The sequence below is a fragment of the Corapipo altera genome, unplaced genomic scaffold (genome assembly GCF_003945725.1).
Source record: "Corapipo altera isolate COAL_440 unplaced genomic scaffold, ASM394572v1 23, whole genome shotgun sequence".
Classification (NCBI taxonomy): domain Eukaryota; kingdom Metazoa; phylum Chordata; class Aves; order Passeriformes; family Pipridae; genus Corapipo; species Corapipo altera.
Genome location: NW_020884878.1, coordinates 4,984,753 through 5,000,518, shown reverse-complemented (window position 1 = coordinate 5,000,518; position 15,766 = coordinate 4,984,753). Strand labels below are relative to the sequence as shown.

General features: G+C 38.5%; 1 protein-coding gene across 7 annotated transcripts in view; it reads right to left on the bottom strand.

Annotated features, from left to right (window-relative positions):
- Positions 1-147: 147 nt before the first annotated feature.
- Positions 148-15,766, bottom strand: part of PPP1R13B (protein phosphatase 1 regulatory subunit 13B) — a 70,149-nt gene continuing 54,530 nt past the window's right edge. For 4 of the 7 annotated variants that reach the window (XM_027637935.1, XM_027637936.1, XM_027637937.1 and 1 more), the window contains exons 8-18: positions 15,013-15,177; positions 14,030-14,210; positions 12,160-12,315; positions 8,982-9,151; positions 7,662-8,163; positions 6,348-7,117; positions 4,650-4,787; positions 4,439-4,572; positions 3,563-3,729; positions 2,559-2,758; positions 148-1,683 (exon numbers count right to left, since the gene is read on the bottom strand). In XM_027637935.1, the coding sequence (XP_027493736.1) occupies positions 1,642-1,683; positions 2,559-2,758; positions 3,563-3,729; positions 4,439-4,572; positions 4,650-4,787; positions 6,348-7,117; positions 7,662-8,163; positions 8,982-9,151; positions 12,160-12,315; positions 14,030-14,210; positions 15,013-15,177 (2,625 nt within the window). In that variant the 3' untranslated portion in view covers positions 148-1,641. The remainder of the gene's footprint in view (positions 1,684-2,558; positions 2,759-3,562; positions 3,730-4,438; positions 4,573-4,649; positions 4,788-6,347; positions 7,118-7,661; positions 8,164-8,981; positions 9,152-12,159; positions 12,316-14,029; positions 14,211-15,012; positions 15,178-15,766) is intronic. The other 3 variants (XM_027637934.1, XM_027637939.1, XM_027637938.1) reach the window with 3 other exon arrangements.

Sequence of the window (15,766 nt, the reverse complement as noted above, 5' to 3'; positions counted from 1 at the left end):
CTTTTCAGTGCAGCTTGTAAAAAACAATGAGGAAAGGTGAGTTTACAGGTAGAACCTGGCAAGCTACAGTTAGTGTTTTCATGCAGACTGTGACCAAAGCCACGTCTGCTGCTGTGACCTCTATAAAGAGAGTGGAGAATGCAGCCATGCCTTAGCAGTACTTTATTGTGCACATTTACATGTTCTCTGAATTAGTGTATCATAGGCTCTTGAAATCATCACATTCATGTAGCAAATTCTTCAACAATAATACCCTTTCACTTTTCACCACAATATATACAGTTAATGCTAACCTGTGGTAAAAGCAAGTTACAGCACTGCAGAAATGGATATATAAATTATACACAGAACTTGTACATGAAGAGTTAATCAAATTGCATACTGTTAAATGGGATAAAATTACAAGAAATATGGCTAAAACTTATAATGGGAGATTCAAAATATACTTTTGGTATATAAAATCATGTACAATTAAAACTCCAGTGAAGTGCCTGTTTGTGGATTTTTCTTTTTTTGCTTGAAACTACAATGTAGTGGAACAGGTTATTGCATAACTTGCCTTGGCAGCAGGTGTAGGCTGCCAAGAACCACAGAAACTGTCCTCAAATAAGCTATTGCCTTTCTTAAATCCTTCTCTAAACCTTGTTTCTTTCTTCTCCTTTCTTGGCATCTACACGACCCTCTTCCTACTTCTATCCCGTCCTTCATATTTTCTTCTAGACTGACTCAGGCAGACTTCAGCTGACACAGTATAACCCTCACCAGACTCTTACCCTTTTCAACTATTGCACTTTCATCCCTGCAGACGTACAAATCCTTTAGGCTGCTGCAACTTCAGTACTAACTGTTCTGTCCAGGCTGGACAAGCTCAGGTGGTTAGTAGGGAAACCTTTACATTTGTAGAGGTAACACCAGTGCTGTAGGCTGAATAATAAGAAAATAAAACACCACGTGAGATACTGTGTAGGGACTTTGAGAAGTGTATAAATACTGTTGTTTTGTTAGTTCTCTAGCTTGATTCTAAATGCAAATAATGCAAGATGCTAGACTAGGTAAAGCTTTTGTTGGGGTTGTCCAGACTAGGATTTAAGTGTTTAGCATGTTGCCACCTAAAATCCTAGCCCACATCAAGCTTTGGTAACTACTTAATTATGCATGTAACAGGTGAAGATCTCCTGTCCTAGAACCCAAAGAGCTGATTGGTAATGAGAACTCAACATTCACTGGTATCGAACAAAATATCCAAAATCCTGACGTGGGACAGTTGCTGGGGGGGGGGTTGGAGCAAACCGGACAGCGCATCTGCACTCCGCGAGTGACACCTCGGAACATGGAACACAAGAAAGCTCCTGCCACGGAACTTTGACTCAAAACACTGCTTTAGACGAGAGTTGGCGCAACAACTGTAGGTAGTGGAGGTATCGCTCTCCTCATCAGTGGTGGGTCACATAGAAACGATCCTCATTTACAAACTGCAGATCTTGAAAGTCGTGGAGGCTGTCCATTTAACAAGAGAAAGCACCATTAAAACTAAATATCATAGTTTTATTTCTCTGTGTGAAATGATCAAAAATGATGGCTCCAGTGTATGTTTTAAGTTTCCAGTTACCAGCACGGTATTGCACTGTTGTACAACTGAATTCAAGCAAGGGTTCGCTGTCGAGGTTTTATTCGTGGATATAACTAAAAAAAAAAAACCAGAATAAAAATATTAGGCTTTGCATGAAATAATTTTTAACCAACGGGTAGTTACTAACAAGAACTGAGTGATGAAGTGTTTTGGGGGGTGAGATTTTTGTAAGCTACAGTATGTTCTTAGGCATCTTCTGAAAAACTAAACCAGAAGCAGCAGGAGGCCAAGGATTGACTTATTCCTGCCAAGAGGAGCAACATCGCTGCTCTGAAAATGACCTGGTGCATTTAGATCAAGATCCACACTAGACAAAGGATGCTTTTACATAAGTAAAAGAACTCCCTGTTGAGCACTTGAGAGAACTTATTTCCTGCTCTGCAAGGTTTCCTTATGCATTTCACCCTCTGTAGCTCTCTGCTTGGTCGCTTTACATTCCTGGTCTCTGATGACAACTGTGTTCCATCTGACTGAGAGCAGCATAAACGACTTGCCCACAGTTGTCATCTTCAAGGCTCTTTCCTGCTTTAAACTCACACATACTTATGTTCTTATCTTGTGCCAGGTACTAAAACCCTTCCCAAGGAACTTTCTGTGCCAAGGCTTCAAGCTACCTAATACAGCCACCACACTTTCCATAAGGGCTCTATGTTTTAGCCAGGGGGAAAAAAAAGCCTATTAAAGCATGAACTGTATTAAATATACTAAATTGCCAAATGAAAACCAGCACTAATCTAACAGTAGCCTCTCCTTTTTGTTTACAATGGCACAGAGGCCAGAGAGAATAAGGATAATCTGCTTTGCACCACTTCATAGTGGTATATCTGGATGATGCACAGAGGGATTCTGACCAAAGATCCATCTTGTGTTCCTCCTTCAGGTACAAGAAAAAATATAGAAGGGAGAGGGTGACTTAAGAAGAACTTACCCCAAGGAGGTTTTTAGGCACATAGCCTTCTTTGTCATTGAGGCGGGCCCACCACCACTCTGTTTCGTTGTCATCCTTGCGCCTTAAAATAGTGATGGCATCACCCTCATGGAATGACAACTCGTCATTGTTCTGGGCTTCGTAATCCCACAGGGCATACACCACCCCTTTATTCATCACTCCCAGCTTCTCTTGCACTCCTGTTAACAACAAATTGGAGAGCACACTCAATGGTAAAATAGCCTGGTTTTGTCCTCTTGAGATTTTTAGTGTTGACACAGTGGCCCAAATATTAGTTTCCTGTTAATAAAATTTCATGAATGGTTTTCAGCGCTTCCATGGTGAAATGCTGTCAGAAATTTCACTGCATGATAGAACCAAATCTTGCAGAACAGTTTAGAGCATGAGATTTTTCTCTTATTATATAGGTAACGGAAAGTACTTCCTACAGCAGGCCTTGTACAGAAACACTTGAGGTTTTTGAAAATCACACAATGTCAGATATACAGAACCTTAATGAAGCTTGTATACTCTGATGGAAATTAAAAATTTGTCTGCTCCATCAAAGTGCTTTTCTGGCAAAATATCTCTTAGTAACTAAACACATTCTGTAAGTTAATTATTCATAAAGTACACTTGTTTCTTTATGTGATCTGCTAGAAATTTGTGCATCTGGAAGTTGGAATATTTCTGTGAAAACACTTGACAACTCGCTGTTACTGTCAAAACCTCCCCGTGGAAGCGTTTCCTTGAAATAAAGCCAAATTAAAACTTCAAAAATCTGTAACATTAGATTTTGCCTGTGAAGTAACTGAAAAACCAGAAGGACTAAGAGCAACATCATAACAAAAAGACAATTCTGTTTTTAGCACTTTGAAAGCACAGGCACATGATGGGCCATATCATCATGGGGCCTAAGCAGATGTTTCATGCAGATCAGAGAGACAAAACAGGATGAATGTTAGAAAAGCTAAAAGAGTTTGTAAGGCAGTGTCACAGCTTACCATACAAGAACTGGGAACACTGAATATAACCTTCTTCCATCTCCTCACACTTGTCTGCAGCAGTTTCTATATCACTTATAGTTGAAGCAAAAATAGCTGCCCCAGATTCAACCAGTAGTTTACAGAGATGAACACTATTGCAAGAAGCAGCACAATGCAAGGGTGTCCTGAAATAAAGCAAAAAAATATACATGTGAAAAAATAAACTTCCATGAATCCTAATTACTTTGTCTAATGTAGAGCCTGTCTATTTTGAAAGGAAGTTGCTCTTTATGATTATTGTATGTTTATGCATTGTCCAAAACCTGTCAAGCAACTGGGGTGGATTCCAAGATTTACCTGACTCCAGTAAAGCCAAGCATTCTAAAATAGATGATAGCAAAAATACTGATTTTCACAGCTTACAGAGCTGCTGGGTATAAAAGGGTATTTTCCAATACAAGAAAACCTGAAAGGTAAAAACCAAGGTGAGGGTTCACATGCCCTCCCCAAACACTTCAGGAATGCTACAGCTACCTGTAAGGTGAGACTCTTCAAGAACACCAAAATCTGTGGTGGGTTCCATGGTGATGAAACTTAAGTTAATTAACTTCTGTCATTGGTTATTTAGTTTAATTATTTCACCATCTGAACAAGAAATGCAACTATACCACTAATTAAAGCCAAACTGTAGTCTAGTTTATGATTTCAGTGTGCGTGCTGAGGAGCTAAACACAGTGTAACTTTGCATTTGAGTTCACCTCTACCCAGAGCTTAGAAAGTTTGCTTGGGATAAAGGGGAAGGAAATTGTTGCCAAAACAGGACTAGACTAAATTTTGAATGTGCATCCAGATGGTTTTTCTCCCAGATGCTGGGTTAAAAGTCTTGACACTTACCACCCATCGCTATCTGCTGCATTTACATTTACACCAAAATCGAGCAGGAACTTCACAATGTGGTGATGACCAGCACACACTGCATTATGCAAAGGTGTAATTCCTTCATCGTTTGGCTTACTGGGATCATCAACCTGTTGAAAACATAAAATAGTTCAGCACTTTCTTTTTTCTAATTGCGGAATGAGGCTGTCACTGTTTAGAACCTTACCTCATATATGATTCGTTGTACCAGATCAAATTCTCCCTCCAAAGAAGCATCCAGAAGGAGAGCCAAGGGATTGAACTTCACTCTCAAACCATGGCCTGTTCTTTCTGAGTTGGGTTTCTTCAAGTTGGTACGTTTTGTCTGAGTAGAGATGAAGGTTGGAAGGCATCATTTCAGGTTGTACAAGCGTAAAAAGGATTCAGCTATGAACCTCAGCTTCCTTAAATGGTATTTAGAACTAGGCAAACATTTCTATTTAGAAGTCTTGAAATAAAAGGCTTGATATATTACTATGTCTTATGCAGTTAAAAAATGAAAAGGCAAGCCAATATAATTTCAAAGCTTCTAAGTAAAAGATAGTGAGTATAAGGAACGAAATAGTTAAGTCAATGTTTTTTTAAGCACCATCATCTTAATTGTATTTAATATAAGCTGAATGTGTTTCTGGTGGATTGTCTGAAACACTGTGAAACCTTTTGCTTAGCCTGGAAAGTACAACACTGTTAAGACTGAGTTATCAGTCTGCACTCAGAGAAATTTATGCCTTGAATTAGCAGAAGTCTCTGCTGTAGTTGACTGTTTTGCTGAAGGAAAAAAAAGTACAGAACGTGCAGGTATTTTATGTGACATTCTAGCAGGTGTTATGAGAAGCAGCATTTTCAAGATCTGAAACACATTTAAATGTGTTTTGAGAATATTCTGAATCCTTTGCATGTGTCCTTGTCACTTTCTGGGGAAAAAAATAATCTATTATTAACTACAGTTTTTATAGAAAGCTTTTAGTCTCTAGCTCTCTTAGATCTGTTTTCACTTATGCTCCTATTTAGGATGGCTATTTCAGATTGGAAAATAAACGCCTCACAGTATGAATAATATCAGTTGCTGGCATATTCCATTCTCCCAGAAGTACCCTGGCCCATATGCTCATGGAAGATGCATACAAGGCCTTGTGCACACTGCAGTTAAATTCTCAGAGGAATGCAAGGTCCCTACCTGAGTGAAAAAATGGAGATGAACATTGGTTTCAAAGTGTGAGTCACATCACAACAACTAAGAATAAAATTCAGTTTTCTCTGTATTTTTCAATTCTACAAATGCAGTAGATTTTGGCAATGACAAGTATTTAAAAGATTTTGGTGCAGCTGGAGGAGGGACTTTGGAAGCAATTCAAGCTATGCGACAAGCCCATTAGGAAAACATTTTTGCTATCACAAGTCAGCTGTGCTGCTGTTGGAGTTAGCCCTGGTCTCACATCTCTGTGCTGAGGGGAAAAGGAGTGCACTCCCCCTCAGAACAGCTATTTCATCTTGCCTGCAAATTAAAAAGCTTCACAGTGACATAGCTTATCCTTAGTTTTGTACACATAGTTATATTTGCAGGCCTGAAGAAAATAAAAAAAAAATTTTAATGGAAACTCAAATTTCAGAATTAGCTCTACAACAAGAACCCCCAAAAAGTTCTAAAACCTACATACACAACCTCCTGTTGCCTGTATGCACATTTTCCTTATTAACAGCTACAGTAGTAAAGAAACTAATCCATCAGAATTCTCCCTGGAACTCCTCTGAATTTCTTTTCTTTTAGTATCATGAAACTTCAAGAGCAAACATACCATGCAGCAGAAGCTTGCAGACTTTCAGTTATGCTTAAACACACAGTTAATTCCATAGTTCACAAAGTTGTTCTTTCAAAGTTACTTACTGCAGGAAGTGGAGGAGGAAGAGCAGGTGGCAAAGGAGCTTCCTCTTCTACTGGAGAACTGACCTCTGGCGTGGGACTGGGTGACTGCTCAGTAGAAGTAACTATAGCAGGATTGTTATTGTTGTTGTCTTCGGTTGTCTCAGATGTTTGATTTGTAGTTTCAGTGCTTATCAGTTCCTCAGTAGCAGGAGAGGGTAATTCATTATCATTGGCATCTGACGAAGGGGGAGGCTCATCGGGAAGAGGAACTGTGGGTTGCACAGGAATTGGTTCTTCGATATTGCCATTGGTACTGGCGTTCCCATTATCAACGTCAGCTAAGATACCTATGAAGTCCTGTGGATTGCCTGGCTGATAAAAGGGAGCACTTTCTATTCCTCCCGCCAGAGTATTAAAGCGCTGATACAATAATTTTTGTATATTTGGTCCACTCGGGCCTTCTGGTTCAGTGATAGAGCTGCGTTTCTTCAATGGCCTCGGAGCATTGGCCAGTTTTCTCCTCAGGGCCTCAAGGTCAGCGTCACTCTGATACCGTAGGGGCGAATGCACAATAGGGGTGAGCTTAGTAGGGCTGAGAGGACGAGGAATGTTTTCCACGTTGCTGTTTTCACTGGGTGGTGGAGCGTTTTCCAGCTCTTGATCTTTTTCAGAGACCTCAGTCTGAGGCTGAGGCTGTGGCTGTGAGGAAGTCTGGGCGGGCAAAGAACCGTGAAGGAATGGCAAGGGTGAGGGAGAGGTTGAACCAGACTGTAATACAGGTTTTCCATAAACTGAAGAAAAGAAAGATGGAAACCAGTGAAGAACTGTTCTCAAATTACATATCAAAATATTTACAAACAAACTCTGTTGCTACTTGTTTGACCCTAATACAGAAAGCAAAAAATACTGTACTGGAAACTATCAATACAGAAAATACTTACCTGTTGGTGATGCTGATGCTTCTTACACTTACTTGTGCTTATAAGCTACAAGTATCATCTGGAATGTTTTTCCTCTTTCATGAGGAAACAGTAAGAGGAGAAAAACTGTCTTATCTAGACACTGTTTTTTCAACTTAATTATGAAAGTACTGATAGAGTAATCCAGGCTGTATTGTTCCAGTTGCATCTTGTTTTAAATAAAAGGTAAATCAATGCATACTTATAACCTCAAAAATAGATAGAATAATTTTGCTGCTATGCTGCAGACAAAAATAACTTTCCTCACAGATTTAGACGTGTTTTCGAAATTGATATGGAAAGTAAACTACGCCCAACAAGTAGACCTTAACAGGGTATTTCAAAGAAAAAAAAAATAAAGCAAAAGATATTCTACCTGCTTTTACTGACTTATTTAAGGTATTGTACACAGCTTGTTGATAATTCTTTGGTGGCGTTGCTTGCTGAAGATACATGGAGTAGATGGAACTGGAGTTCACTGTCTGTGGCCCTTTTCTGGGAGACTGAGGTCTTGACCCTTTATCAGCTAGAAAAGGTCTGATTGCCACAGTCAAAGGGAGTTCTGGCCTGCCGTCTCCTCCTGGGAACAAGGGGGGACCGGAGGGTTGGTACGTGGGGCTGGGAGGTACCGAAATTCTCTGCTGGATCTGCTGTGAGGAGCTGGGCTGGTGCACATTGCTGGGCGGCGGGAGGGGAACGGGCCTTTGCCGGTTTGCTATACTGGTGCCAGGTCTGGGCAGGCTGCCATCCTTCCTTCTTTCTAGAGAGTTTGTAGAACCTGTTCCTAAGGGAACTGGGCTTGGATAGGTCCCATAGTTTTGAGGCAACTGCTTGCTTACACCAGGAACTGTTGGTGGCACCTTCCCCAGGTCAAGACCCTATTAAGAACAATAAATAGTATATATCATTTAATTAAATAAAATACTGATGAGCAAGAACATTCCTCATTCAACAAAACATACTAACAATCTTGTGGGACAGCAAAGGAGTTAATACAATTTGTGTTCTACCTGAATTTATCATGGGACCTCATCATACCTCAGACAGAGCCCACTGTTTAAAGGCACTTTCAGCTGTAACACATTTATATCAATACAGAACTATGTGCATACATACAAAGCCTGAATAACTTGTTCTAGGTTCTGGTTCTCAGTGTCTAGTTGATAACATATCTGACAACATATAGTGTAATAACAGAGTTTACCAAAACTATTTAAAGACCAGGTATTTATTCTTTAAAGATTATAGTCTTAAAGAATTTATAACATACTAGACCAACAGTGCAGACAGACAACATCAGTGGACTTGCTTAAGGATGGATTTAATTACTTCTTCTGTGAGATTTTGATGAATGAAAGAGTGCACTGAAAAAGTAATAACGTACACCAAGGAAAAAAACTAACAAAAATATGAGTTAGAAAAACAGGAAAGAGGAGGAGATGATTAGGAGAAGCAAAGTGAGAGAAAAGGGGAGACCAGATATGTAAAAGAAGAGGAAAGAATATGAACTATTGAAATAAAAAAAATTATATAAATTTAATGTGACAAGAACAAAGGTACAGGAGGAATAGAAAGATAATTTCTTTATTATTTTTTAAATAATCAGAAGCAGGGAAACAATGTATATGTAACTCATAGCTAAAGGTTCATAATTTCAGCAAAACAGATCTATAAATATATCACAGATGAAACCCACCAGCTTATCAGTACTTCCTAGTGCTGAAGTTGGCAAAGGCTGGCTGGATATAGTTCCTTGTTTTAAAGCAGTATCCATGCTTGATTCTTTCCAGTCTGTGTTGGAGATCTGAGGGGGTTTTACCACAGGGGTTGAGCTCTGTTTAAGTATTGGCCAATTTCCATCATTAGCTTGAAAACAGACAAAAATACTAGATTTAAGATAATCCATAAAAGCATTGCAAACAAGCAAAACAACATGTGAAATAGAATATCTTAGATTACAACAGGATTAATTTGATTCTAGAAGTGAGATACATCATTATTAATGTTTGATTCAGAAATTAATCCTGAAAGCCAAATCACTGCCTATAATGTGCTGTTCATTACCCTTTGGCATTCAAATTGCACTGAAAATTTCTATAGAAAAAAAGATGGTTAAAATTTTGGCTTGAGTGTTGCATATTCTGCTATTAGAAGGCAAACAAATTCAGAACAAAAGTCCTTACAGAAACACTTCATCAACACAATTCTCTGGGTACTATCCAGAAACACAGTCAAACTACGCTCAATGTTAAGTCTACATAAGCTCCAAGTGGACCTACTCCAAATTTAAACTATGGTTACCAGATTCATTCACACATAACAGGATGTAAAAATTCCTTTCAACAGCAGGGTGGAATAAAAGCACACATGCCTTTGCTGGAAGTGGTGGTTAACTTACCTTTTGTTTTTCTTTAACCTACTCACCTGATTAAAACTGCCCCAGAGATTTAATATTAAAAAAAAAATGTATAAAGTCAATTGACAACATCAACTCAAGTATCAAAAAACAAGTCATGGGCTTTTATCTTCATCATATGCAAAAAAATATGCATAGCTGCACATAAACTGAGGTAACAAATCCTTAATGAAGTCCTAGATGCATTGAAATTTTATTAACTGTGTGAGACTATTTAGTTTCAGTTCTCTAAGTAAGCAAGAGAGTTTAAATAGCCTAAAAATTAGATCTGGTTTATATTAACTAAATAGATCACATGTCAGATCCTAAGGATTTGATTTGCCTTTAAAAGACTAAGCTTCAGGTTTCTCTTCCTCTAAGGAGACCAGAGATCATTTCTCCCTCTCTATGGCCTGTAATTATCTTAGTGGAGCACTTGAGATCAGTAAAGATGACATGTAACACATAACTTTACTAGAGGACAGCAGCTAAAATGGAGTGGGCTCGTGTGTGAGAGGGGGGAGATTGAGATTTCTGGACTCCATAGTAAGACAACATCAAATGAAAATCAGGTATTTAGTGGCAGTTTCCCATTTCATTTCAGTTTGGAGCCCCTAGAACACAGAATCAGCAGGACTATTTCTAGAATTCTTTGCCATCCACTGTTTAGTATAATGGATAGTCTCAGAATAAGCTGCATAGGAACATTCTATCGACAGCGAATTTAACATCACCACTCTCTACTTTCTATCCATGAGCCTTACCCTCTTTCTTGAGTAGCCCTTGAAAAAGGGTTAACACTTGCAAATGTTTACACTGACAATACAGCAGAGAGTCCAGAAATCACTTCTCAGACTTGCAAACTGCCAGGAAGTAATGAGGCCCAGCTTCAGTACTGGCAACACCCAAGAACTGAAGCTGTTGTGTGTTTTGCTCATTATTGTTTATAATGATCTAGTAATCAAGAGCAAGACCAGAAAAAGATGACTGTCTAAACACTTAGACCCTAAATAATGGCAGATTTTCCAACTATGGACTAAATTAATGTTTATTGTACAATATATGACATTCTGTAACTCCAGTAAAACATTTGATTTGAAGATCAATAAAAGCTGTCATAAGTGATTCATGCTAAACATGAAAGCATCTTGAGCTGTAAGTTTAGTTATGATGAAAACACAGGAACAACAGCAGAAGTTACAACAAATTTAATTATCTTACCTGCAAATTCAAGTCTACACTCTTCTAATAGAAAGACAGATATACAAAACCTTATTGTAATCCTTGGAATTCCAAATATCAGCACATTCATCCCCAAATTCTGAGGTAGCAGATTGGAAGTAAATTCAGACTCTCTCTCCTCTCTCTAACTTCACTGTGAGGGTGGTGAGACACTGGAACACGTTGCCCAGAGAAGCTGTGGATGCCCCATCCCTAGAAGAGTTCAAGGCCAGGCTGGATGGGGCTCTGAGCAACCTGCTCTAGTGGAAGGTGTCCCTGTCCATGGCAGGAGGGTTGGAACAGGATGATCTTTAGCGTCCCTTCCAATCAGCATTTGTCATGAGTGCACCTCTCAGGTACTCCCCCAACCTAAGCACTTAATGGAGCTGCTGCTGCAATCTGCAAGTGCAGTGTATGGCACCAGAGGCTGCCTCATGGTGCTAAGGGGAGGCAACCAAACAGCATTTGCCTTCTGCGATCTTTGGCCACACCAAACAGGTTTCAGATGCTCTGTCCCATCAGCAACACTCTCCTGACAAGGCCTCCCCAGCTCCTGTTCTCAGTCACCCCACAGTCATTCCGGCCAACTGGCTTCATTTTCTCCTCCACATGCACCCTCTTCCCGGCCTCCTGTAAACCTAACACCTGGTGTATTTCAGCTTTACATAAATAAGACAGTGACATGCAGACACAAAAGGTTTTGTACATTTTCTCTGACTTCACCTAAAATTTTTGTAGGTCTGGATCCAGGGTATTTAGTACAGCAACTGAAGTGCACTCCAAGTATAACATTTTAGTCCCAAGGAAGGGAGCAAAATTTTGCTATTGACTTGGACAGAGTGAGTTTTTATCCCAACTCTGCAGCCAGTGCAACATGGAAATTCAAAGTTTCTCACAAAGTAACTCAAACTAAGCCTGTATGTTATATATCTATCCAACCTGAGATTTATTAAAACATGCTTTGGTGATTACCACAAATCTTCTAATAACATTTAGAGAATTTTGAGGTTTTTCAGTGAAGAAAACTCATCCCTGGTGCACTACTCCAGTACTCCTGGGATGAATTTGCTGCAGATCTGTTTCTTTCAGAGATGAAAAGCAACTTCTCAACCATTTTACATTTCAACAGCATCTTCTACATGCCAGATCACAACACAGGTTCTAAAGATGCTGTTTAATATGCATCTGTATGCAAGAGCTCAGATGACCATATTAAAAACTGAGTTCTTAGCTAGCCAGAGATCTTCTATGGACTCACAGTGCTGGGTGTCAAACAGAGTAGGTGCCAGGCGGATGACATTGTGAACAGCAGACTGAAGAGAAGTGGGAGGTGACAGAATAGGATCCACTATTATGTCTAAATCAGAAACCTTCCAGGTGTCTGGAGATTTTTTCACACACCCACAGTCTGTCTCTACCGGACACACCAAGGCAGATCCAGTTACACAGAAAAAGAAAGAAAAAAAGTGGTGGAAAAATTATAACAATGACAATGGAGAAAATTAGAACAGGAACACTCAGATAATGAGAAATAAAAGCATGACAGTTGGAACAAAGTCTCAATTTCTTTTCTTCTGGTAGTATATAAGCTTTTCCTTACACAAATCTATTTTACAGAACTTCATTCAAGTACCTTCAGAGTAATAAACACAAAGTCAGTCCTAAGGCAGAATAATTACTTTTATAAAATCAAAGTCCTGAGGTAGGTCTAGAAATGGATATGTATATCTTGGAATGTTGATATTACAAAATTGTGAATTATTTTTTTGTTGGTGAACTTAAAAGTTATGAACTGTGCCTTCCCATATGCAGAAGAAGAATACGTGCCTGAAAACAAAACTGTTGCAAATCTGTCCCTTGACCCCACAGTTAAGTGTTTCCATATTTTCCATAAAACCACAGTGATGTGGTTTGTACAGCCTTTGAATATCTTTAGCTTATAAAGGTATTGTTAAATCACTAATATCAATAGAAATGATTAGGGCCTCTTTTTAAGTTCTGTTTGGATAATTTCACTTCCTATCCTTGGGGTTTTTTGGGGGGCATTTCTGACGTTCTTTCCTACGAGAGGTTCGGAGTGTCTTCCCTCCATCTCTTCCTCCCCATCTGGAAGCATGCTACAAATTTTGCTGGAGTATTCAGTTTTAAGTACTTGAATGTATGTAAATATTGCAGAAGCTTTGGTCTACTAGTCATTCCTTATCTCATTTTTGATCTCTCCTAGGAGACCAGGTAAACTAAGTCCTGTGGTTAGACCATTGGGATCATGCACTTTTATTTGTGTTATGTATGTTTTCCTAGCTAACCATTTCTTAAGAATTCTGATTTTGCCAAGATGTGAACAGAGAGGTGAAACTTGCCAGAATTGAGAACTTAAGGCACAAATATCATGACCTGCTTTCTTTGGTTTCCAATGTAAATTAAATAATAACAATAATAATAATAGTTCTATTTTATAACATAGATGGAATTATTGATTATTGGAGACATGGGAGCCAATTTTGGACAAAGTTCTGGGGAGTCCTCTGGAGGGGTAGCTTCTTCACTAAGTAAGGCAGAAACAAGTAAACAGCATCAATATTAAAGTTATTTTGTTTCAGAAGTGCTTCGAGCATCACAAATTCTCATATCTCAGCTGGAGCAAAAACCTCACATAATTTTATTCTATTTCTTTATTTAGTCTCTTTCTGAGAAGTAATATTATTTTTACCTGCTCACTAACTTTGTTTCACTTGACAAAAAGCAACATATCGTAAGCAGTTGTTTATAATACAGTTTGCCATAAAGTTGATTTCATTATTATATCCAAACACACCAAGTAATTGAAAAACCATTAAAAACAGAACATCAAATCTGTGAAGGAACATGTGCTCCCTTTTAGGGGTGTAGCAGACAGTAAAATTTCAAATAAAACACTCAATCTTCTAAGAAAAAAAAAAATCACAGAAAGAGGCAAAAATATCACATATCAAATGATCAATCCAGTTCCCAGAACAGGATCAAGACATCGAAAACCTGCCCCTTCCACTACAGAGATGATGTCAACACTGGGTCTCCTAAGATTATTCCTTTTCTTTATTACCCCTTTTCAAACCATATGTATTAATAAACATCACACAAGTACTTACCGGATTTTGATCTTCCATGTGTTGAGTTTGAAGCAATGGTGAGAGACTGTGGTTTAACTGGATCTACTGGTACAGCATAAGTGCCAGCACTTGGAACTTGGATGTAAGGTCCCACTGCTGCCACCCTTCCTGAAGCACTCAAGGATGACTGGGGTGATGAAGTTCCATTAATACGGTTCAACTAAAAACAATCAGACAAATTGAAACGTGAATGTCTACTTAATCCAGGCCTTTGTGCACAAACAAGGACATCTAAACTTACCAAGTGCTGTAGCTAAAACATTAATAGTTATCATACTCCGTGCTTCTACAAAAAGATAAAAGTAGTAGAAGGCACAAATTTTATTTCTTAAAACCAACACCTCGAAACCTAAATTTCTTAGTCACAGCACATACATCTCTTACAGAAACCCTTATCTGTGTCAAGTCTCTTTCACTGTGACTTTCTTAAGGCAATGGTCTAAAATGAGTTCTTAAATTATCAAATATTTATGTCGGCTTTTTTCTTTAGAAGAAATACCTCCAGCTAGGAATACATATGGAAATCCAGAACTGATCTCTCCAGTCCTTCTTTTTAAAGTTCCAGACAACTACTGTGACTAATTTTATCAGACCATTCCTATTTTTATCCATTTTCCATACTGCATATTATAAAACCCAATTCTCTTATGCATTCCTGCTTTGAAACACAGTGCATAGTCATATTTTCCTTCCTAGAAATATAAACTGCTCTGATTTTTAATATAGTATCTATCATTTTAATATGTCTCTGCCATAAACAAAAATAAAAGGAAACATACTGTGTCTAACAGTTTTTGGATATCTATGGGAAACCTTAAAATATAGTTTTAAGAAGCCTGCTACTTTTAGCATAGGTTCTTTAGATGTAACCGTATCACTTGACTGAGAAAAAGTGAGATTCTACGTAGTTTTTATAGGCCCTTGATATACTGAAGTGTGGCCCTTTTAACAGTTTATCTTACAGGAATGTTTTCTTTTTGACGTGCCTCAACTTTTTTCTTGTACAGTCGTTCACGGAGCTCGTTGATTCGCTTGTCCATCATAGCCACCTCCATATTGCGTTTGTTTAGGAGTTCTTTCTGTTGCTGAAGCTTAGAGTTCTGCTCCTGGTTAAGCCTGTTACGGATCTTCAAAAAGAAAACAGGAAAGAAAAAAAAAAAAGGAAAAAAGCACTTGTTAGGACAGTTATTTCATTCTGTCTGTTGGCAAGTTGGTTTTTAATACAGTGTTAAAAAACCCAAAGCAATTTGGATCAGCAACTTGTTCTGGCATCTCTAATTTATGCTTCCACACATCCTGTCAAGTTAGCATTTGCAACTATAAACAATTCTTATAAGAAAACAGTAAAAGAATGTCCTCAAAAAACCCTAGTGGATGCCTATTAAATACATACAGACTGCATCTATGTATAGGAAATGGATTGAGGAATTAGGCATAAAGACATTTCAGAACAGAATTCTACTGTGAAAAATTAAGTCACAGAAAAGGTTTGCTAAAAGTTACGTTTAACCAAGACAGTTTGTCTACCATGAAAACTAAGTGATGGAAAACATATAACAAAAATTATGCTATTGATTCTACTTCCAGTTCCACACGAAGCTTCTGAGTGTCTGGAGGGGAGGTTGACTGAACTGTGAGTGCAGGACTGGGCACAGATTTTCCTCTCTGCATGGGGATTAAACTGAAACCTTTGCAGCAGGTTTCCAGTAGATTAGA